Source organism: Molossus molossus, unplaced genomic scaffold (genome assembly GCF_014108415.1).
Source record: "Molossus molossus isolate mMolMol1 unplaced genomic scaffold, mMolMol1.p scaffold_m16_p_21, whole genome shotgun sequence".
Taxonomy (NCBI): Eukaryota; Metazoa; Chordata; class Mammalia; order Chiroptera; family Molossidae; genus Molossus; species Molossus molossus.
In genome coordinates this window covers 27,042,666-27,066,979 of record NW_023425357.1, presented here as the reverse complement: position 1 = coordinate 27,066,979, position 24,314 = coordinate 27,042,666, and the positions used below count along the sequence as shown (strand labels likewise).

General features: G+C 44.4%; 1 protein-coding gene across 7 annotated transcripts in view; it reads left to right on the top strand.

Moving 5' to 3' along the window:
• WWOX (WW domain containing oxidoreductase) overlaps window positions 1-24,314 on the top strand; it is a 954,172-nt gene that overhangs the window by 253,838 nt on the left and 676,020 nt on the right. For all 7 annotated transcript variants that reach the window (XR_004961188.1, XR_004961185.1, XR_004961184.1 and 4 more), the window contains exon 7: window positions 21,113-21,298. Coding sequence is in view for 1 of the 7 variants with exons in the window: in XM_036276000.1 (XP_036131893.1) it covers window positions 21,113-21,298 (186 nt within the window). In the remaining 6 variants the exon portion in view is untranslated. The remainder of the gene's footprint in view (window positions 1-21,112; window positions 21,299-24,314) is intronic.

The following is a 24,314-nucleotide window of genomic DNA, read 5'->3' as shown; positions in this document are numbered from 1 at the left end:
GAGATGCTTCTTCCAGCCATTTTTCTGTCACCAAGAAGAAATTGTTTTTCTGAAATATGTGTAAAAGAGGTTAAACCAACCCAATAGAAGAGAGGCTCATCCCCTCCATTTAGGAACTCAGTTTTCCACCAGGGATCTAGAAGGTGTCTCTCCACGGAGTCAATTTAAGCAGAAACGGCAGCTATTTACTCTTGTTTGCAGTCGTATTTAGACATTTACTTCCCATGTCAGTGTTCATTTCCCCTCAGTTCCTCCTTGTCTTCATAATGATGCTGATCAGGTAGACAAGAGAAGACCACAGGGTCATTTGCTGTTTACACACGTGCAGCGCCAGAGTGCTTGCTCTCGGCGGCCCGCTCCCGCCTGGCGCCGGCCTGTGCCAAACCCTCTGACCTTGCCTTGCAAAGGCTGTTCTCGCTGGTGTGGCCCACCAAGGCCTCGGGGTGTGGCCCCTAACCTACCTTCATAGCCATGTCCTCCCAACATTGTGCCTCCAGGTTCTGCCCCACACAGAGCTGCTTGCAAGTTCTGCCTCCTCCCTCTGGGCCCGCCATCCTGTGCCACACCCCTCCGACCCGTCCATCACCTGCTCACTGATGGCTCTGTCACACCCTCTAGAGAACCTGCCTCCTTCCCTCCTGTTACCTCTGCACGGCGGTCGAATTGGCACTCTTTGGAGCATCAACCGCACACCCAGTCATGGTGCTGGGGATACCTTGGGGATGCTTTTTTCCTACATTGATTTTTCTTCATTAAACTGAGTCCCAGAGAAGCAGAAACCTTGGCTAATTCATCTTTGTCCTAGCTTCGAGCCTCTGTTCCCCAGCATACTAAGACGGTGATCTCAGCAAATGCCTTCATCGCTCTGATCCTCAATTTCATCGTCGGTAAAAGTGGGCGATGTTGGTGATAGCACTGTGGAGTGGTTGAGAGGATTAAATAACATAATGTCCTTAAAACATAGTGCCTGTTAGCTAATGAACAGTTGATACATTTTAGCTCGCATCATTGTTATTTTCATTAGCGTTTTTCTTCGCAATTATAACATTTACTGCCTTCTAGTAAACTCAACGAAGGGTGTGGATGGATGGGAGGGAAGGAAGGAAGAAGGGAGGGAAGGATGGAGGGGGGTCAAAAATAGAAACACATAGTATCATTCGGTGACCACACTGTTCTTTTAGGGTGTCAATCCTTAGCCATTTAAAGTTCTTGAATTGGCCCTGGCCGGTTTGGCTCAGCGGTGAGAGCATCGGCCTGCGGTCTGGAGAGACCCGGGTTCGGTTCCCGCTAAGGGCACGTACCTCGGTTGCAGTTTGTCCCCGGCCCTGGTTGGTCGTGCGGGTGGCAGCCACTCGATGTGTCTCTTTCATGTCGATGTTTCTCTCTCTCTCTCTCTCTCTCTCTCTCTCCCTCCCACTCTATCTGTACAAAAAAATGGAAAAATGTCCTCGGGTGAGGAAAAATAAATAAAAAATAAAATAAAGTTCTTGAATTGGTACCTCCTTGGGTAGCGTGGAGGTTACACGTTGATAGATCTTGGGAAACAAATTGTAATGTAATTAAATGTGCAATAGTTGTTTTAGGCAAATCATACAAATGTTCCCTTCTAGAAATCTATGAACACACCTATCTGCTAGGAGCCAGGGCCCCCCTGCTGTGGCATGGGTCACGTGAACACACGAGCCGGGCGTTGCTTGTCTTGGACAGGGACAGACACCTCGGGGGGGGCCCTGCCAGCCAGCTCTCTGACCCTTCACTGAGACCACCTACCCAGCCCTAGGCGCAGCAACTATGATGTTAGGGTTAATGTTTGGTTATTCTCAGAGAACTCTTTGTTTATGTAAGACTTGGGAGAAGCATTTCAATGCCTGTGGTTCAGAATTCTATTTCCCAGCTTGGCCCACGAACGCGGCTTGGTTTTTCTCCTTGTACCATCTGACCATCTCCGTTGTCACTTCGTAGTTCTCCTTTTACATAATTGACATGTGGGGAGGTTTGTGCCTAAACCACACTGAAATCACATTTTAATAACATGGGAACCATCTTTCCCCCCCAGTAAATTGTTGAGAAGCTAATTCTTGTCAGGCTAAAAACTTGAGTATACGTTGGAAATAAATCACCGGTGTTCCACTGTGGCAGCCCGCTGCAAATCCCCAGGGACTATTATATTTTTAGTTGAACTACTTGTCACTGTACTGTGTTTTTAATACAATGAGTCCTTTCTCTTCTTCATTTTGTAAGAATCTGCTCAGTACCTTGTCATTCAGAAAAATATAAACAGATCCTCTCAATTAGCGGCGGAGTTCTTCCCTTTGCCTTTTAAGCTCGTGCCGCTGGTACAGCTCAGCCACCAGCTTGGAATCAAAACGCTGTTCGAGCTGACATTATGCCATAATTGATAACCAAAAACAGAAGGAAGAAAAGCGTTTCTGTTTGTCTCTGAAGTACAAGTAACAGGTTAAGGTCACAAATGATGAAGGTTTGGGAAAGGGATCTGGGCAAAATGTGCCCCGTCCGAAAGGACAGCAGCACCTCAGTCCCCCACGTCAGATCTCCAGACTCCCCAGAGACTGCCTCTTGGGGACAGCAGTTCTCAGCTGGCTCGTGCTGTGGAATCAGCTGGGGGTCATTATAAATCACCGATGCCTGGCTGCTCCCCCCAGATGTTCTGATGTAATTGTTCTGGGGTGTGCACTGGGCAATTGGACTTTAAAAAGCCACCCCAGGTGATTTTCACGTGTTGCTGTATGGGGCCCTGGGCACAGCCCCTTGACAGGTCTCAAGTCCTGGTTATTCTCTGTCCATTCATCAGTGGATGAACATCTGGGCTATTTATACTTTTTGGTTATTATGAATAATGCTGCGATGAACATTCATGCACACGTTTTCCTGTGGATATGCATTGCCATTTCTCTTCCAAGCATGCCTCGGAGTCAGTTGCTGGATCATGTAGTCATTTTATGTTTTACTTTTTGAGGAACTGTCAAACTCTTTTCCACAGCCGCTGCACCATTTTTTATTTTTGCTAGCTGTACAGGAGGATCCCAGTTTCTCCACTTCCTTGCCAACACTTGTTACTGTCCCTTTTTTAACTCAAATTATAGCCATCCTCTTTTATTATTACCACCCTAGCCAGTGTGAAGTGGTTATGTTACATATATTCTTTTGTATATACATATGTGTGTGTGTGTATAATTTTTTTTTATACTAAGTATGCTGTGGGCACTTTTTCATGTTATTAGATATATTTCTCTAATTTGAATGTTAAGGATTTTACCATGATGCATTGCATATAGGTTAAGTTATTTAACTTACCTTGAATTTTTGGCTGCTAGGTTCTAATTGTTTTATTACATGATGGTCACGTTCTGCACATACTTCGTTTCGGATCTGTTGTTTTCTTAGGATCAGTTCCTACCAGAGGGGTTTCTGTGCCAAAGAATATGGCTGTCTTTTCGTACTGATCATCTGTGAAGCCAAATCGCCCTCCAGAAAATTACATGTAACTTTTTTTCATCCCTTCCTGAAAAAGTAGGCAATGCTATTAAGCTCTCAAATATGATTTGTAAAACTTGCATTTATTAAGTACAATCAAATATGTTTATTACCAAATACAAGATTTCTGTTTGTTAGTCGTTAAAGTTCTTTTCTCAGTTGCTTTTCAAATCATCCGAGGCCCTGCAGCCATGGAGAGGAGAAACCACTTCCTGGTAGGGGCAGAAGAGAAATCTTAGGCTTTTTGTTCTTTTTTTTTTTTTTTTTTTTTCCCACAGGTGAGGAAGCGTGGGGTTGCTCAGTGGCTCTGAATAGTGAGGAAGCGGGCAGGGCACTAGCCTGGGAATCAGGAAGTACTTACTGCCTTTCATTCAACTCTTCTCCTTCATCATTTCGTAGGTCATCCTTTGTCTTAGACGGTGGTGTCCTAGGCTCCTGCTTGGTTCATTTTTGTAGTAGAAGCTCAGCTCCAGCCTGTAACTCTGCTGATGGTTGAGGAACTTCCTCTGACTCAGCTTTGACACAGAGCAGGTCACCCTCCTGGAGGGCACGCGTCACATTGATCTCAGACAAAATGTAGCGATGACCTCGAAAGACCCTGATACTGAAATAGATTTTGGCTCCTCAGCCCTGTTTGACCCTCGGTGTCTTGGACCTAGCAGATCTTCCTTCTTTCCCTTTCTGAGGGAGGGTTTCCAAGCGCAGTGGAGTGTTGCATCAGCTCCATGGTTTTGGAAGGATGGGTTTGCTATTTAGTACCTGCAATGGGCAGGCAGCCAACTGTGGCTTCTCATTCTGCTTTTTATACTGTGTACGTCCTCTGGAGGCGGTTTTTGATAGGATCACATTTGCCTCATTCTGTTTTGCTTTAAAAGATTTAAGTGCCTTGTCTGGCTGGTGTGGCTCAGTGGTTGAGCATCGACCCATGTACCAAGAGGTCGTTGGTTCGATTCCTGGTCAGGGCACATGCCCGGGTTGTGAGCCAGATCCCCAGTGGGGGGCATGCAAGAGGCGGCCAGTCGATGTTCTCTCTCATCGATGTTTCTCTTTCTCTCTCCCTCTCGTTTCCCCTCTCTCTAAAAAAAAAATCAACCAAGGGAAAAAAATAAAAATAAAAGGTTTAAGTGCCTTTATGATTTTTCAGATAAATTTTAAACCTATTTCAGTGCTATGTATAAATAATGTTATTTTACACAAGTTCTGTGACCACAAAAATGGTACAAAAATAGAACATTTCAAAAATTATGGGCAAGTGTAACTCTAAAAATGAAAATTGCTCATTTTTCTGGTCCTCCATTAGTTTGTTTTTATTTCTTGAAATTTTTTACTGCAAAGATTTTTAAATACACACAAGGAAAGAAAGAAGTATATGGACCGTCCCATACCCTTCACTCAGCTTCGATAATTATCATCATACGATCAATCTTATTCAAGCTATAGCCACTCTCTTGCTAGATTGTTTTAAAACAAATCTAAGACCTCATAAACTTTTATCCATGTATATACACTGTTACTACCCCTCAATTCACACACTGTTCATATTTCAGAATATCACTTTCTGTTTTATTATTTTCAATAGAATAATAGGCATTCTATAGGAAAGACATTGAATATGTATTTTTATAAATATATATTTCAAATATTTTTGAAATCTATTTTTTTCCAATATATTTTCCTCTAGTTTTTGCATAATCATTTTGTGGAGATTGTCAATGAGCAAAATAATATCATAAGATTGTAGAAAATGTAGTGAAAAATATGTCAAAGACAGAAACACATTAAAAAAAAAAAGTCAACCTAATCTTTTAAACAGTGTCTGAAGATCAGATGTTGAGAAATAAATTCAACTTGACATGGTAAAATTCTAATAATAGGCTGAAATGATGTCATGGACTAAAACCATATAGCTTTGTATAACCTATCAATTGTCCAAAAGAAAAACAATCCAACCTTATTTTTCCTGAGTTCCCTATGTATGACTTGAGTCTCAGTTTCCCATCGTGGTGGTGTATAAGGTCAGGTGCACAGGCCTGGGGTGCTGTCAATCACAGCAGCACTAGTGAGGGGCGACGGGACCCTGTTGGGTGCCACCTCACTCATTCTGAGAGTTTCAGGGTAGGCTTCTCAGTGCCCAGAGATCTTTTTTTTTTTAAGCTTCACCCAAGGATATTTTTACATTTATCTTCAGATAGAGTGGGAGGGAGGGAGAGAGGAAGAGAGAAACATCGATGTGAGAGAGACACATCGATTGGTTGCCACCCGCATGACCCCAACCCGGGCCACGGACAAACCGTAACCAAGGTAGGTGCCCTTGGCCGGAATCAAACCTGGGACTCTTTGGTCTGTGGGCTGATGCTTTAACCGCTGAGCCAAACTGGCCAGGGCCCAGGGATTTTTTTTTTTAATTGAGCTATAATTTGTATACTATAGATTCATCACTTTAAAGTGTGTAATTCGGTGGTTTTTTGCATAGTCTCGGAGTTGTACAACCATCACCACTCATTCCCAGACACCCGCACCACTCCAAGAAGAAACGCACACCTGTACCCTGTCATCTCGCACCCCCTCCAGCCCTAGGCAACAACTAATCTACTTTCTGTCCCCACCAGTGGGCCTGTTCTGGACATTTCATCTGAAGGAATCATACAATATGTCTTCTTTGATGTCCGGCGTCTTTCTTTTTTAAAGTTTTTGATTTATTGATCTGATAGGGAGAGATCGATTTGTTGTTCCACTGATTTATGCACTCACTGATGGATTCTTGGGTGTGCCTTGACTGCAGGTCAAACCCGCACCCTTGCGTTATCAGGGCGCAGTGCTCTAACCAGCTGAGCTGCCCGACCAGCGCTGTGTCTGGCTTCCTTTGCTGAGCAGTGTTTGCGAGGTGTGTCCATGCTGCAGCCCAGCGCTGCTGTGTTGCTTTTTATGGCTGAATAATACCCCGTTATATGGAGAGACCTCCTTTTGTGTGTCTGTTCATCAGTTGATGGACTTTTAGGTTATTTCCACTTTTTGTCTACTATAAATACTTCTGCCATGAACATTATTCTCATTGTGTGCCCTTTTGGAAGACATCATGTGATCCTCAGGGGTGGAAGGTGTTGGAAGGTAGGTTGGTGGGGCCAGTGGAACATCTCCTTGGGGATCAGCATTCTTCTCGATCTCAACACCAAGATCCTTCCTGAGCTCCTCTTGATGGAGTGTCTACTGGGACATGCCCCGTGGTCCTCTAACCACTGAAGAGGCATGTGTCCCGCAGAGAAGTTTTCAAGTCTATGATCAGAGCCGACAAGAGACCAAGATGTTGAGTGACCCCTATTTGGTTTAAGAAGAGAGCATTAGCACCAAGTGACAGACAGAATCCAACTTGGGCTCAATTATTTTGTAAAGCGTTTTGTTTATTTGACCTCCCCTGACCCAGGAAATAATTCTAACCAATCAGTGCTGGCCCCCTTTGACCCCGGGGTCGGGCTGTTTCACAGCTGATGACAGTGGGGCCACACCGCCACCACATCGGAATTAATCCTCGACTCCAGAGCTGCGTGCTGTTCGCTGGCAAGGCTATATTTCTTCATTAGCAATTCCCAGGGCCCCGGAGTCCCAGAGGATGTCAGGGCACATTAATTTTTATCATAACATGGGATCTCTCAGGTCTGAATGGCAGGACGGCTCTCAGGGGCTTTCTGAACTTTGTCACATCTCCATGTATCTCGGGGCGAGGAAATTTACCAAATGTATGAGATGTTTTATTGTGTGAGTGACTTGACCATGCGCTTAAGCACATTCCCCCAACTAATTTGTTTTCCCCCTATTATCCATATGAGTTCACCCCCGCCACCCCACCTGGAAGCCCCCTCCCTCCGGTGTAACTGTGTGAGGTACGTTTTAAATCAACTCTTTGTATAGTAGTAATGAAAACTCCATTGGGTACTTTACAGCTGTTCTACAAATATAGATATTAAAAAACGAATGTTAGCCATGATTCCTTCCACAGAATGTATGCATCTGTGGAATTGCAGAAGTTCATAAATAACATCTCGTAACGCTTGATTCTGCTTCACGTCCTCAAGATATACTTTTTTAAAAAATATTTTTTTTTATTGATTTTAGAGGGGGAGGGAGAGGGAGAGATAGAAACATGGATGAGAGAGAACATCAATTGGCCACCTCCTGCGTGCCCCCCACTGGGGATCGGGCCCACAACCTGGGCATGTGCCCCCACTGGGAATCAAACTGACGACCTCTGGGTGGGTTCATGGGTTAACGCTCAACCACTGAGCAACACCAACTGAACAACACAAGATATACTTTTAATGAGAGGGAATGCTACTGTGTTTCTGGAAAGGCTAGTTATTTCTTCACTGCCTGTCTTTTCCCCACTTACCAACCGAGTAAAATGCTTTCAGGAACGCATGTTACTTAGAGAGGATGCCCAGGTATTATTTTAACAGAAGTGCTGTCAACAAATGCCAGGCCTCCCCTGTGCTCAGGACCCTGTGCTGGACCCTGTGTGGTGTGGACATAAGAACCTTCCCAGTGGGAAATCCTCATCAAAGAGAGAAGATGTTCTGTTGCGGGAGGGAATGTGATCTTAGTGGGCAGAGCCATGTAACTGACTGCCGGCTCTTGTCCTCCCTCAAGTTTCCAGGACCATTGCCATTTCTTAGTCAGGGATGTGTTTTGTAAGGACACACGAACTGTTCAGTTGCTACTTCCACGGCTGGGTAGCACAACTGTACGAGCCCTGTGAGCCATAGGGCTCGGTTCCCCAAAGTTCACACATCACCATTCACTTAAGATGTTCAAGGCAAATATTCTCTTTGTAGTAACACACGCTGATTTCTAAAACGCCAAACCAGAGCAGCTGCCCCGCATAGTGGATGTTTGTGCAAAGGATGGGGTTGAGAAACACAGATGAGTTGGTTCTCTGTGCATTTTTAGAAATTAAATACTGGTACCCTGGCCAGTCTGGCTCGTCAGTTAGAGCATCGGCCCGCGGACCAGAGAGTCCCAGGTTTGGTTCCCGCTAAGGGCATGTACCTCGGTTGTGGTTTGTCCCTGGTTCCGGTTGGGGTCGTGTGGGTGGCAACCAGTCGATGTGTCTCTCTCTCACATCGATGTTTCTCTCTCTCTCTTCTCCCCTCTCTCCCTCCCGCTGTATCTGAAGATAAATGCAAAAATGTTCTCGGGTGAGGATAAAAAAAAATACTAGTAATCCTTCAACATAACAAAAATTAGGTAAATGGCACATAAGTGACTACTGTGGTCAATGGTGACTTAGAGATTGTATGGGTTTTTTATTTTTATTTATTTATTTTATTTATTCTCACTGGAGGACATTTTTTTCCTTTTATTTATCTTCAGATAGAGTGGGAAGGAAGGAGGGAGAGAAAGGGGGAGTGAGAGAGAGAGAGAGAGAGAGAGAGAGAGAGACATCGATGTGAGAGAGACACATCGACTGGTTGCCTCCCGCATGACCCCGACCAGGGCTGGGGATGAACTGCAACCGAGGTTCGTGCACTTGGCCGGAATAGAACCTGTGACTCTTCTGTCTGCAGGCCGACGCTCTAACCACTGAGCCACACTGGCCAGGGCTGTATGGGTTTATTAAAGTACTGACTGTGTGCATGCAATGTTCTCAGAAACAAATGACAGTGAAATTAATAGGTGTGAACCAAGATGCGGAGACCTTCACAGACGATATTCAGTGTTCAGGGCTTCAGGGATTCTGCAGCTCCGGGTGTATGTCAGGCCCAGTGCTAGGTGTGGGAGCAGGCAGTGGCGGTCCTTCAGAGGTGTCTAGGCCATTGTTTTGACTTCCTGCACCTTGTGTGTGGGGAAACCGAGGGTCATTTCAGAAACAAAGCCCTCTGCTCTCAATCCTGCCGGCCCCACCCCTCCCCATCCGCCAGCCTCTTCCCTTCCCTCATTCACATGAATGATGTTCCCCTTCTCTGTGTTCCCTGGTGGAGTTGACTAAACTCCAGTTTGGCCTCCCCAGACTCCTTTCATATCACAAGTGAATTTTCTAAGGACGTGACCATGATTCATTTGTCAGATGAACAAATGGGAATTTGCCAAGAGAGACTTTGGTTAATTTGCATTTTCTCAATCTACCGGAGCTCTGTTCAAGTGAGGTGACTAGGTTATAAGCATAGGGGAAGTTATTTATTCTTATTCTCCCCACCCTCCCATTTTTATTGTACTCATCATTGATTGTCCACTGTATTAAATATTCCCCAAACACAGGGCAACAAAGTCTCAGTGCACAGAGCAGGGGGGCAAATGGGAAGCACTGGAATTGTAGCACCAAAGAATCAGACCTGCATTTGAGATAGTACGCCAGTTGGATTAAGTGCCGTGATTATTAAATTGATGCATTCCCCACCCCCCTAGAAAGCCCTCTTTGAAGAATATGATGTGGGTATGTTCCTGTTATACATTTGCCCCCGTTCAGAATCAGCGAGGTTGAGATTTAGCTGCCGGGACGGCGAGTGATGGAATGGGAGAGTATAATCAAGATAATGGACATGAGGCAAAAATTTAAGGAAATAACAAAAACAAGACTGTTTCCATTTTCTGTTAAGTGTATGTACTGATGTTCTGGAATTCACTATAAGAAGTTGTAAATGGTGCATGAAATGAAAAATTCTTGGTGGTCTCCAGGGGATAGAGCCAGTGCTGTGCTCTCGTCCTGCTGATGGGCTCGGATTATTTTCTCTGTTCCAACTTAAAAACAAAGTGTGGCTCGGCTATCTTGACAGCAGAATCCACTCTGGGTTAATTATTATTTTAATACTGGATGGGGTCCCTTACATTCTCGAAATAGATAGATCCTTTAAAATTTAGAAGGCACAGCTGGGTGGTCACTGGCCACCTAAGCTGACATTGGTTCACATGTTCATAGTTCTCTTGTGTTATTTGCTTTATTTCCTCACATGTTTATTCAGGACCTTATCTCCCAGAGATACGGAGTAACCACATGGGAAACAATAGATAGGTATTTCATAAATGTGGGAGAAAATTATATACATATTTTATAGCTCTGAATTATTGATGGATATCATGTTCCAAAGTCTAGCTCGTGCTCTAGGAAATAGGCAGCTAGAAAAAGAAAATGATCTGTTTTAGGTACCATCTCCGTCATGGCCAGGGCTAGGAACTTACCTTTTCTCTCTCATTCTCACAACTATCAAGCAAGGTGGGTATTATCATTCCCTGTGATCATTCCCTGTTATCATTGTGAGTTTGAGGTGCTGATTACTTAATTTTTCTATTACATTACAGCAAATAAGCATTTTTTTGGAACGTTTGCCTAATACCACCTGAAATCATCTTGAATTTTACGAGTATAGCATGCACCTTGCATTGGGGGCACTGTGGTCTTGGTTTTGGTGGATTGTTGGGGTGTAGAGAACCTTCACTGGGTTCGAGGTCACCGTGGAAGAGAGATGTTAAGTTTCATCAGGCCCATCTATGCGTACAAAATACACCTGCCTGAGGTCCTTAAGCAGAATGTACCTTGGAATTCTGTAATATTTTTTCCCTTTCATTTTCTGGTAGAAAAAAATACAGTTGAACACCACATAAAACTGATAAAAAGTTGCTTTGGGGATTTTGGGTCCTTAAGCCCTTTCTATTGAATTTCAGAGTATTTCCAAATAATATGAATTTTTGCTACTCACTTGAGAAGTGCCCCAGATGGTGAGACATTCTGTTTCAGGGAGGAATTGAAAAGCATTTCACTTTATATAACATTCCACTTAGCTCATTCTTCTGCTGTGTCTGAAATGGAATTCCCAAGAGCCACAATTGTGCTAACATTCCTCGGGGTGTTTATTTAACCTGTGAAAGTCTGCCTTGTTTTTACTGGGGGGAGCATGCATGTTGTAATTCGATTTACAAATCTTCGCTGTAACTCGATGCCATGATGGCTGCTACTGCTCCTCACAGACTCTTCTAAAGCACACCCCTCCCTTCTCAGGTTTGATATTATCTATCTGATTCTTAGGCTCCTGGAGTCATCATGGGCTCAACTTATCTCCAAAGCATAAATAAACTGTCTTTGTGATCAGCTAGAACCAAATCAACTTTTTTCCTCCTCCTCCTTATATGGTCTTTTTTTAAGGGAATGATATATTGTAAAGCATGGCTGTATGATGGCCTATAGACCAGTGTCATCGGGGAAATAGCACCGATTCAGATGTATCCATTCAGGAGTGTAGAAACGGCTTTGTACTACCTGCAAGACACTGGGCAAACAAAGACCTCTCTCCTCGTGGACATTGATCGTGTGTACTGGCTGAGATAACATTTGTACATGTAGCACGTGATAGAAAGTCTTAAATAATGTAGGAATGAACACACCCAGGCAGAATTGAAAGTGAAGCCTTCAGGGAGACGCTACAACGCAGAAGTTGATGTTCGATAAACACTCAGGCAGGCTGGAGTCGGGTTGTTGCCAGTTACTGATGAGCGTTCAGAACAGTCTGCAGGGTTGAGAATGGCAACGGGCGTTTGTGGAGGATACTAATGGGATCCTGGCATGGCCCCTCCCCGCCCACTGGGTTGGTTTCACTAGTAGCTTGTTGGAGTGGTAGGCACTAGAAGGTCAGGGAACTTGGGTCTCCTGCCCATTGGTAGTAAGTCAAAGGATCTTTGGATGCATCTTTCCTTCAGTCATACTGTCAACCTTTTCTAGAGAAACTGTTTAGGAACTCTAGAAGAAGGAGATATTGCTTATTTTCCAGATGGGGATCAAGGATTCTTTGAGGATGTGTCTTCTGAGTAAGTCCTTGGAGAGGGAGAGGGTTGTGAATGTGGCATGGGTAGCTGAGACAGAGAGGCACCCTGTTAGATCCACCGAAGTGGAAAGTCAAAGAAAGATAAGAATGCCTGGTGTCAGCGTGTGAGCAGGGATCAGACAGAAAGCTGATAAAAGTGTCATGCATTTCTGTGCTGTCCGGAAATCTCCATTCCTGTCATCGCTGTGGATGAGAGTCGGTTTGGAGAGAGACCGTAGTTGAAGCATTTTGTCCCATTCTGACTTCTCAGTCACATTGTAGCGCAGCTGCCTGTCCCTGTGCAGGGTGAGGACCGAACAGCTCGGGGGTGCCCGTCAGAGGGACCACTGCCTGCCCGACCCTCCGGCCTGCAGTAGGATGCTGTCCTATTGCTTTGTTCCAAAGCCTATGTCTTTTCATGGCTAAGAAAAGATTTCAGTGGCAAATATTTCTTAGATTTGACTTCTGGCTCCTTCGGTTATTGTCAAGAAAACTTTTTGAAACTTAATTTTCTCATCTGTAAAATGGTGATGATGTGGTCTGCCTTATGGGTTGCTATGGTGATTAAAACAGACTGTTGACAGACCAGGACCTACTGACAGTGTTTTCTCAGACTGAAATCCTATGAATGCCCCAAGCAAGGAAAAAATATAGACCTTTATCAGTTCCAATTTTCTAGGCCTGTGTGATCCATGAAACAGGCATGTACTGAATATTCTCTATGACCAAAGCCTCCCATTCGGTTTTATATATGACAGAACTGAGGGACTGCACCTCATCTGTTATGACACTTCTAAGTAGGTTCTGTAAGAAAGGACTTTTGTGATAGATCAGAACATTCAGGGCATCTTCTCCAAGACTAGCTTCAGCAGTTGCCTAAGGAATTCTGCAGATCCTAAATGTTTTATGAATTCAGATGAGGAGCCATTTTTTTGGTGGGGGTGGTCCTGGGGGATTCCACAGGAGAAGTGGGATTTGAACCAGTTCTTGCTTGAAAGGACGGGGGACAGTCAGCATAAGTCCTATCGACAAGGCCGTCTGTTTTCTGATCTCTACAGTATTAGGTTCGCTTGTTCTCTCTGCAGATCGATTTTGAAATTTTCCTTCTCTTTTCAGTTGCTCCCCTGGAACTCAGAGCAAGGCGCATCATCAATAGTCCACGCACGTTCTACCTGAGTTTAGTTAAGTTCGGCGGTTTCACATCAATCACAGGGCAGGGGCAGGGTACTCTCGAGGTGTGCAGAGGAATGAGGCCCGGTTGCTGTGGTCCCACTGGGTGTAGTTGATACGCAGACACACAAATGAGGCACCCTGGGGATGGGATCAGTTCCCCTGGAGACACACAAAGCACTATTGTTTATCTCCATTTTCAAAATTAAGGTACATTTTATATGTAGAAAAATCTACCACTTATCACAGTTCTGTGAGTTGTGACACACACACACACTGTGGACTCTCCACAACCAAGATGTAGACTAGTCCCTTCGCAACACCCCACATTCCCCTGTGCCCCCTTGTAGTAATCCCTGCCTCTTACACGCAGCCCCTGGCAACCATTGATTTTATTCTGTCCCTAGAGTTTTGCCTTTTCCAGAATGTTATATAAATGGAAGTATTCTGTGTGTAGGTTTTTGAATTTGGCTTCTTTCACGTAGCGTGATGCATGTATTAGTTATCTGTTGCTCTTAAATTATCCCCCAAACTCAGTGACTTAAAACAGCAAGTATTTATTACCTCGCTCTGTTAGTTTTCTCTGGCTATTGGAATAAATTCTCCACATGTATTGGCTTAAAAAAATACATATCCAGTGTGTAGGAATGCATTTCCTAATCAGCGTTATATAACATAACGATAATCTAATACTATGGTAAATAAATCTGCTAATTTGCTAGGGCAAAATCATCTTCTTAAATTTTTAATAGAAGTGGAGTTTAACATGTTAAATCTTGTACCGGTTATTTGTCATTTAGTTTTATAAATTTAAAAAATGCCTTTGTCAATATTTGGGTTAGACTCTGAGAATGTGTTTAACTTGGCCCCGGTATTCATGACCAGTCCCGTAACGGGAGAAAGCAGGGGCGGCCAGGCCAGGCAGGGCTATGGGCAGTGACCCAATCTGAAGACATCGAATGAGACACATGGAGTGACAGCGATGGTCTCAGTTTGGGTTCCTTAGAGATCAAGCCTGGGAGGGGGATATTTGCTCAGATGATTTATTGGGCGAGCGCTCTCAAAGGAAGGAGGGAAACAGGTCGTGTTCAACTGGAAACTGGTTTCAGCCTGGTCCTCTGGGGAGCTCTGGAGAAGGAATTAAACCATGGAGATGGTTCTCTTTTCTCAGAGAGCACCTGGGCATGGGGCATGACTGATGATGCCCATCAGTCAGGGACAATTTTCCAGAGACCCAGCGCTCACAGCAGTTAGGAATGGGTACGCTGGACCCATAAGTCAGAACTAGACAGAACAGTGTAACGCCCCCCACTGGAAATGTAAGGGACTGGACAAAATACTAAAGAGGCCTGGAAGGTCTAGGAATATTGGCACTGATCAGTCAGAGACTATGAGAGGAGATGTGATAGCGAATGTTTCTTACGTGTTTGTATCAGGTGCCTGCTTAGAGAGTATCTCCCGTTGCAGCAATAAGACAACCTTGAAGTGGGGGAAGACTTGAGGAGAGAAAATGAAGAGTTTAGGTAGTAGAAAATACCTAAAGTGAAAATATAGGAAATGAAGAGTTGGGGTGGGTAGGAATGAGACTCTGACACTTAGGGGGGCGTAGGGGCCGGGCTGAGCATGAGAGGTTTGCCGCCGTAAAGGCGTTGTGCCAAGTCTCTGCTGTGGGGACAAGTTTTGAGACTGAGTCCAAGGAGGCGGAAACGGAACTTCGGGAGGAAGAGGAAGGGCTGGAGGAGGCAGAAGGTGAAGCAGTGGAGGCCGTAGGAGGAGGTCCAAGATGAGATGTGGCACAGAGGCTGAGACGGGAAAGAGGTCCAGGATTCGGGGAGGGGCAGGGTCCTGTGCAGCAGAGAAATCGAGTCTGAACAGAAGGGAGGTGGTTGGATGAGGGGTCGGGAAGCCTTTGCTCTCCAAGCAGCTTTGATGGATTCTGCATGGCGATGGGACAGTATCCAGCTGGCTGGGGGCTAGGAAGTGAGCTTGGGCAAGGAAAGACGTTGTCAGCGGAGGAGAATATTTCAAAGTGATAGACGGTGGATGGGAAGGGAGAGGCTAGTGCACCTTGAAAGAGCTCCATTGTCAAGTGGACATCTTTCTTTCTGTGGCCAGCGCTCTCTCTCCTGTCTTTCTGTCTCTCTTCCCTCCACTTTCTTTCCTGATTTTCTCCCAACTAGTGGGAGATTAGCCTGATAGACAGCAAGAATGAACCAGTGGAGAGGGAGAGACCGGAAAGTCCAGAAAGAGAGGGGATAGTCAATGGGAGGGACTGTAGACGGGATGTGCACCAGGAACTAATATTATATTTCTTGCCAATTATACCTGGAACAGAAAAAAAAAAAAAAAGGAAGGAGAATGAGAATAAAACCTAGAGATCAGCTGTCTAAAAGCCAGTCGGCGACAGCCTCTGGCCAGGGACTCTCTTTTGTTTATTATCACCGTTCAGTGCTCTTCCCAGCGTGAAGTGTCACTGAAGGCTGCTCTGGATAGAAAGCTAGGCCGGCTGTCGCTCCCTCTGACGATGAGCAGCTCTTTCCCCTCCTTACTCTGGACTGGTCCAAAGGAATATTTTGGCTCCAGAGGATGGGATTGCTTCTTTCCAAACATCATCCCCAGCAACTCAGAAAAGGTGCTGGGTCTGCTCAACAGAGAGGAAGGAGCTTTCTCCATGGGTAGTTTAGAACCGCAGAGAACACACGCATGTGCATATGCACACATGCACGCACGCACACACACACACACACACACACACACACGCCCCCTATTGGAATCTCCACTTCTATACACAGAAGACGACCTTTGCTGTCCTCACTAACCTCTCACAGACCAGAATCCACCAAAGAAGGAAAAAATCAGTGCCTGAAAGTGATGACTAATAGCATCAACTTTGGAGTCCGAATGATGCTATTTTTGTTTTCCATTCTGTCTTTATAGTTTGAATTTTCCTTTGATATTTTGTAATATTTATCATCTCGGACCCTTTTGAATCGCAATGGCTCTTAGTGGAAACTGAGCAAAAGGTACCATTTGAATAATAAAAACCTCATTAAATCGAGGCTGAAGGAATTCTTTTCCTTTTGTACAGGCCAATTAAGTGTCTTTACAATTAAAAACAAAAGTCTAGCACTTTATAGTTTCATATTCCATAGCCTGTTTTTAATTAATGGAGGTGACAAGTTTTAGGTACAGGGTACAGATTTTGCCTCTGGTGTTGTGCAATTAACATTAATGAAGGGTATTAAAATTTGGTGAAACAGGAAAGGCTTACCCAGGTCCTCTGTGGGTTCATGCCTCCAGGCTGAGGTCCTTGGTAAGCAAGTTTCTTTGCTTGAATCAGTTTGTATTTTCTTGACAAAATGCACTGGCAAGGATAAAGGTGGTGTTATCAGGAGGCTATGGTACCAATATTCTAAATGCCCAGGTCTGTCTTAAAGACGGAAATGCTGAAAAAACAGCTTTGAAGAGTTTTATTTTCCCTTGTGGATCAAAGGGAAGGGTAGGGACAGTGATTTAATCTGGCACGTACCTAGCAGGATACTGTAGTTTTGCTCATCACTCTTCTGTTGGATTTTAAGTGGCTTCTAGTTCATATACAGTTTTATCATTCTGGCTCACTTATAATTATGACTCATCCTTATGAGTAAACATTTATATAAACTTTGAGTATTTTCTAAGGAAAGAATCTTGGAAAGCTGTCTTAGTTTCCTAGAGCTGCTATAACAAATCATCACAGATTTGATGACTTAAAACAAAAGGAATTTAGGCTGTCACCGTTCTGGAGGCCAAAGGTCCAAAATCAGGATGTCAGTGGGGTTGGTTCTTTCCAGGGCCCCCAGGGAGAGTCCATTCAGTGCCCTTCCGCTGGCTCCTGGTGCGGGGGGCAGCCCTTGGCATCCCTGGGCTTTTGGATGCAACGCTCCAGGCTCTGCCGTGGCCTTCACCTCTCCTCCTCTGGTGTCTTCTGCCCTTCCCTTCTTCTGTAAGGACACTTGTCATTGGTTGGTTCCACCTTAATCCAGGATGGTCTCATCTCAAGATCTAAATTTAATTACATTTCCCAAGACCTTTTTCCAAATAAGGTCTCATTCACGGGTTCCTCGTGGACATACCTTTTAGGGTCCATCATTGAACCCCCTAGAGAAGTACTGAGTGGCACATCAACGGTGTGAGAAGGGCTGTGGGAGTGGTCTGCCCCACATATAGGCAATATGGGGGAGCATTGTTTGTAGAGAATTCAAAACCAGTTAATAAAACTGACGTAAGGTTGCTGGGCATTTTATTGTGATCATCCAGTGGCAATTCCAAACATTACCAGTGATAAACTGTTTCTCCCTCGAGGTGGGAACTTTTCTAATTCTCATGATATCTATTTTCAACCTAATAAACTGGGTGCAGGAATATACTCACCCGCTTTATACAAGATAAATATATGATAACACTATAAACCAATCTGCTAATTTAATAGGTAGAGAATATCGTATTTAAAATGTTGCTACTGGTAGAGTTCAGCAGGTTACATCTTGCACTGGTTACTTTGTAATCTAGTTTTATAAACTTTTAAAACATCATTGTTCATACTGCCGTAGGGATCTGAAGTCTTTCTTGTTGATTCACAAACACTCTTTATATATATAGTAAAAATCTTGTTCCTTTGTAGCATTGCACATATTTTTCATTCTTCCTTTTAAATTTATTTCGATAACAGATTATTTTAATTTTTAGAAAGACTTTCCTTTAGGCTTCCTTTCATACCAGTGTTTGTTTTTAAAAACTCATCCTCTTTGGCTACAGTATTTTATGAGGATGGAACAAAATCAGATTGTTACAGAAAATAACAGTTCCATGAACAGTTACTATGAAAAAAACATTGCATTTTTTAAAATAAAAAATATAGGAAATTATTTTACCTCCTATATCATATAGAAAATACTACCTGCAAGCCATTGGCCCGGAATCTGAGCTGCATGAGGACACAGCGCCATCAGCTTCCGGCCTCCTATTTCATACGCAGGATTCAGAATCTCAGAGACCTGTGATTTGTCTGAAACTGGGCCGAGATGCAGACCCCCCACATAGCCCTACCCTGCCTCTTTTTCTCTTCTTTTATTTGTTAGTCAAATTCCCAAATGCTTCTTTTCTTTAAAGCATTGATTTGATTGCATTTATCCTTATTATAAAGACACCATATCTTAATCATGGGGGGAAAATGAAGAAAATGCGAATGAACTCAGAAGGAAAACAATTTAAGACGCGTTGGGGTCTGTGGCAGGCAGTTGGACAGACATGAGCACAGGAACGATGGCCCAGCACAGAAGGTCACCAGGGAGGAAGGCCCCTGGTGTCAAGCAGAACTGGGAAAACAAGGACCTCACCCCCAGGTGACCTTCCCTCCCCTTGCATATCAGTGGCCATGAAATTTAGACCCCCTGACATTGCATATCGCTGATCATGAGGTTCAGACCCTCCCCTGACTTTTCCTCCTCTGGCATGTTTCTAGCCATGTCCTTGACCCCTCTGGAGGAGGAACAAGGGGCCGAGAGTAGCCTCATGCGACTCCCACACAAGCTCTTGCCAAACGCTCCCTTAAGCATTAACCCCGAGGAGTGAAACCTAGACCTCAGTTGTGTTTCAGCTCCAGCCCCAGAAAAGCAGCAAAATCTGACATCAAGACCAGCTGCATTGACTAATGAATGACCCCTTGCCCTGGCGCTGACCAATCCCTGGAGAACATAACCCAAAGACCCTGAAGACACACCTGGGTAGCTGATGAATATTCTATTGCGCTTCTCCCCTGGAGCCGCCCCTAAAATCCCCAGCCTTAAAGCCCTTAGGACTGAGGACCCAGCCAGCTCTCACTCTTGAGCAAGCCGCCTGGAATCTTCTTTCTGAGTGGACCCTGCTCTGTGGCCCCTAAGCTTCAGGGGCCCTTCTTTGGCCTTTCCGATATGTAAGGCTTACTTCTTCCACCTCTGTGACTTTCGAAATAACTTTTTTTCTTATAGTCTGAATCCGGGTTCTGAGTTCTTTCTTAGCCAGAGCCCAAACACCAAAGTTGCTAAACCGAGTTCTAACACCTGGGGCTGTTTTCGCCGCCAACATTTCCACCCACCCCAAGAGACAACTACTGTTAACATTTTTGTGTATCTTTCTTTACCATTGTGTGTATGTGTGTGTGTGTGTGTGTGTGTGTGTCCTGTGCATGTGTGATCATACAGTAGTATATATTTTGTTTTTTAACATGAATGTTTTACAAGGTCAATAGATTGGTTTATTTGTTATTTTAATGGCTGCATAGTATTCTATGATATACATATACAGTCGTCCCTCGTTTATTGCGGTTAATCCATTCCAGACTCAAGCGGTTGCACCTGGCGTTGAAGGATTCCTGGGGTGCTCGGATACATAGGCCTACAGTCCATACGTACAGTAATTTTAATTTTAATGGTAATACAGGGGTGTATAATTGACTCAGACAACCGAGCGCGCTCTGTATCATTTTCACTGTCTCGATCAACTTTTTAATGAATATATTTGAAAAACCCGCGATAGAGTGAAGCCGCGAAAGTCAAAGCACGCGGTGGTGAGGGACGACTGTATTCAAATTCATTTAATGATTTCCAATCATATTTTTAGTTTAACTCTAATTTGTTGTTTTTATGTTGTAATTATAAACGCTGGGTAGCCTTGACTATATTTCTTTATAAAATTCTTATTGGTACCTTAGGATGATTTTCCACAAGTCCAGTTTCTTTATGAGGATTTAGGATTTTGATTCATAGGAAAGGCTTACTTTATACTTTAAAAAAATTTTTTTTTAATTCTCACCCAAGGATATTTTTTTATTTATCATCAGATACAGTGGGAGGGAGGGAGGGAGAGAGAAGGAGAGACAAACATCAATTTGAGAGACACACCAACTGGTTGCCTCCCATGACTGACCAGGGCAGGGAATGAGCCGCAACCAAGGTACCCTGACCAGAGTCAAACCCGAGACTCACTGGTCTGCGGGCCGACACTCCATTGCTGAGCCAAACCAGCCAGCGCTATATTTAAAAAACCTTTATTCAAAAAATATATACAAAAGAAAATATTATACGAGGCCTTCGCTTACCTATCCCCAAAACTCATTTCTAAAATGTAGATTTAATCTGACCTCTAGAAAGAATATATTCAAACAACATGTGCCTCTTTAGACAGAGCATTTGTACCTTGATGTGTTAACTTAGCCCCTACTAGATCTGCTGCCTATGTCCACCTTTTTATAGCATATTTTTCTTTTATTTCTTATATTTGCTGTAAGGACTATTGAAGAAGCTGAGCATTGTACGAATTAAGAAGCCCAGATTCAGTTAGGAGGTTGGACCGAGGTTCCAACCAAGGTGACCCACAAATCCTGGTTTGCTCAGTATGGCCCTGGTTTTAGCACTGAAAGTCCTGTATCTCAGGAATCCCCTTTCCCCAGCAACCCTGGACAGGGGCCAACTCAAAGTCCAAGCCCTTCCCCATCAGAATGGTTTAAGATGCAACATTCTGGGGTATTCCATTTCGAAGTGACTGGAATCTTGGAGATAGCGAAGAATTGATTATGCCTGAGGGAGCATGATTTATCCTTGAGTTTAGAGTGTTTATATCTGCACAACGTTGGCTGCTTTATTTTTCAGATCTCTGCATGTGCTCGTGTGCAACGCAGCGGCGTTTGCTCTGCCCTGGAGCCTCACGAAGGACGGCCTGGAGACCACCTTCCAGGTGAACCACCTGGGGCACTTCTACCTGGTGCAGCTCCTGCAGGACGTCTTGTGCCGCTCAGCCCCGGCCCGAGTCGTTGTGGTCTCCTCGGAGTCCCATAGGTGGGTTAGAATTCCATCTTCTGTTCACTGGTCACCTTCCTGGAACCCGCTAATATTCTCCCAAGGGTCTCTTTCTGAAAATACTTTCCATTAGTCCTCCTCTGAAAAGGGTGGGTGCACACAACCCGGCTTACCTAATTTTTTGAGGTGTGTTTATTTATTTTTTTGTGATTGTGGGAGATTATTTGGGGGTTTTGTCTACAGCAACGTAGATTGTTTTTACAACTCTACTTCAAGCTCCTCATTGATTTTGCTTTGAGATGGAATAATAATTGATTAAATCTGAATGCCTGACCTTTATTGATTTGTCATTCAACAACTTCAACATTTCACCAAGAAGAATGTGCAGTTATTCTAGCAGGAGAAACAATGCAATTAAAGACTCCGAGATGAAATCCAATTGTTTTATAATGAGAAATTAGGGAATTCAATGCAGGCATTAGCTGTGTAATTGTAGGAAGGGAAGTACTGTAGTTAGAACATATTAGAAATCTGGCCATGCCTCTTTTGGTTAAAATTTCAATTAAAGCTTCAGATGGCACTTCTTTTCTATCACCATTAGGAGAATATTCAATTGAGTAAAAAGACATTTGAAAATTTCATCGTATTTTCAGCATATTTGTTTCTGGAGTTGGATAAACAACTATTCGCCTGCCGAGAAGCACTCACGAAAGACAAAGGACTTGCTGGGCGAGGCTAGATTTAATCCATGTTGGGGAGATTTTCCTGGTGTGGTTGGGAGCTTTAACTCTCAGCAAAGTAGCTGGGAAAAATAATGTGCAAGTGCCTATTTTTCCCCCTTCTTCTTCGCCTTAAGTCCTGAAATGTTTTAGTGACCCAGAATGAAGCTTATTTTTAAAATCATGCTTCCATAAAATGTAACCCCTGGGACTTGGAAGAGAGAGACCAGCCAAGGGTTAGTCTGAAGCCTTTATCACTCCCAAACACAGGGGCTTAGGGTATAAGTGACGTACTGCAGAGAGATTTACTTCTACCATTTTAAATTTATGACGGCCGAAATGAAAGGAAAATGCCAGTAATAATCTTCCCCCATGTTAAAAGACACGAAACATCTAGTAATTAGGTGGTAACAAAATCTGGACATCCTTATCTTTGCAAATCACACCAGGTTTGTGAAAGAAAGTGGAGTGGCCCTGTCAAGGCGGGAGGGGGGCTACGGCGGGGGCAGGCCCAAGAGAGTGAGCGCTGGAAATAAATCTGCCAGCCCCAGCCCTGTGCCAGATGCGGAGGGCACCACGGGATATGTTTAAATGAGCTGGTATTTAATGGGAGATTATGTTGAATTGTCAGCTGCTCTCTCCCCTTTGTAAATCTGTATCTCAACCGGTATTTCATGGGACGTCTTTGTTCTCTCCTTCACGGCAGTGTAATTTGTTCCTACCTTGGAGATCTGAATCTTAGTTTCATTTAGAAGAGGAACTGGAAGGAAGGGTCGTGGTCCACTTTGGTGTGTAGACAAGGCCTTCCAGAACTCTGTTCCGAGGCTTGCTCCTGCCCCGTCCTTGGTCCTGGTTTCCTGCTTCCTGACGATCCTTTGCACATATGAAAGGGTGTTCTTACAAAGCCTTAATCCCCCGATCTGGTTTGTTCATTACACTTTCCCGGGACCCCTCCCGGCCCCGGAGGAGCCAGTGCGCAGCCCTGGGAAGCACTTGCGTACTGCTCAAGGGCCCGGAGCCCTAAACCGCCTTGTAAAATGCAAGTGTTGATATCTAATTACCTCCATAAACCTTGGCGGAACCTCTTCCTTGGAGTCAAGACCCCCTGTTAGGGGAAAAATAAAGCCCTATGTTTGCAGAAAATATTACACCAGACTGCCCCAAGGCAAAATATTTATTAGACCCCTGTGTCATCACTGTATTTTAGTTACTTATCTGGGGTCTGAGCAAGTGAATTGAGTTTCTGCATCCCTAAAATACATCATATGAAAATGAGAACTCGGCTTCCTTGCTGTGAAAAATTTTCAGATAACAATTAAAGTAGAAGGGAAAGAGCTCAGCGCTGCTGAACAGCTCTGAATGGCCACAGCTGTGTTGAGTGCCAAGTCGCTACACCCCCACCCCCACACACACCCTCACACACACACACAGCTTCTGAGGCAAATTCAGTCTTATTCTTTGAATGTACTAGCTTTTGTCTACATAGAATCCAGCCTAATTACTTTAGTTTGGGAATTTAAAAATCCTCAGTTTAAAAAAAAAAGAAAAGGATCAGTGTATATAGAAATACAAGCTAGAGGTCCCCTCGAACAGCCAATGTTAATGTCCGGAAGGCAAATGTTAACATGTTAGTGTACGGGGAGGAGGATCATTCTATTAAGACGTGATTGCTTGGCTTTGTCGGTTTTTCAGCCTGAACATAGAGTAGGCAGCCTCTGAAGAGTTGTTTTACTGCCTCTCGAGCTGAGCGGTGAGCAGGGTTGTTTTTCAGGAAGCCCGCCCTGGCTCCCAGGAATCAGAAGCCTCGCCCACCCTTCCCGCTTCCTGCAGCACTGTCAACACGAGCTAATCAGACCTTAAAGACGGGTTTGCTGCCCAGGAGATCAGTAGGGCAGGAAATCAGGGCTCCACTTACGGGGAGGGCTGTGTGCAGAGGGTGGGCCTGATACTTAGCAGCTGTGCTTCCTTGAAACCTCCCTTCAGCTGGGCTCCATGCAATTTCTCATCATGGTGTGTGTGTGTGTGTGTGTGTGTGTGTGTGTGTGTATGTGTGCATGCGCCTACCTTGTTTCTACGGAGAATTCTTTTTTTTTTTTTTTTTTTTGATATTTTGTTCAGATAGAGTGGGAGAGAGAGAGAGAAACATCAACGCAAAAGGGACACACCGAGTGGCCGCCACCCTCACAACCCAACCAGGACCGGGGACAAACTGCAACCGAGGTACATGCCCTCAGCGGGAACCGAACCCGGGTCCCTGTGGACCGCAGACCGATGCTCCAACCGCTGAGCCAAACCGGCTAGGGCCTACCTCTAGACTCGGGGCTCCAAATGACTGA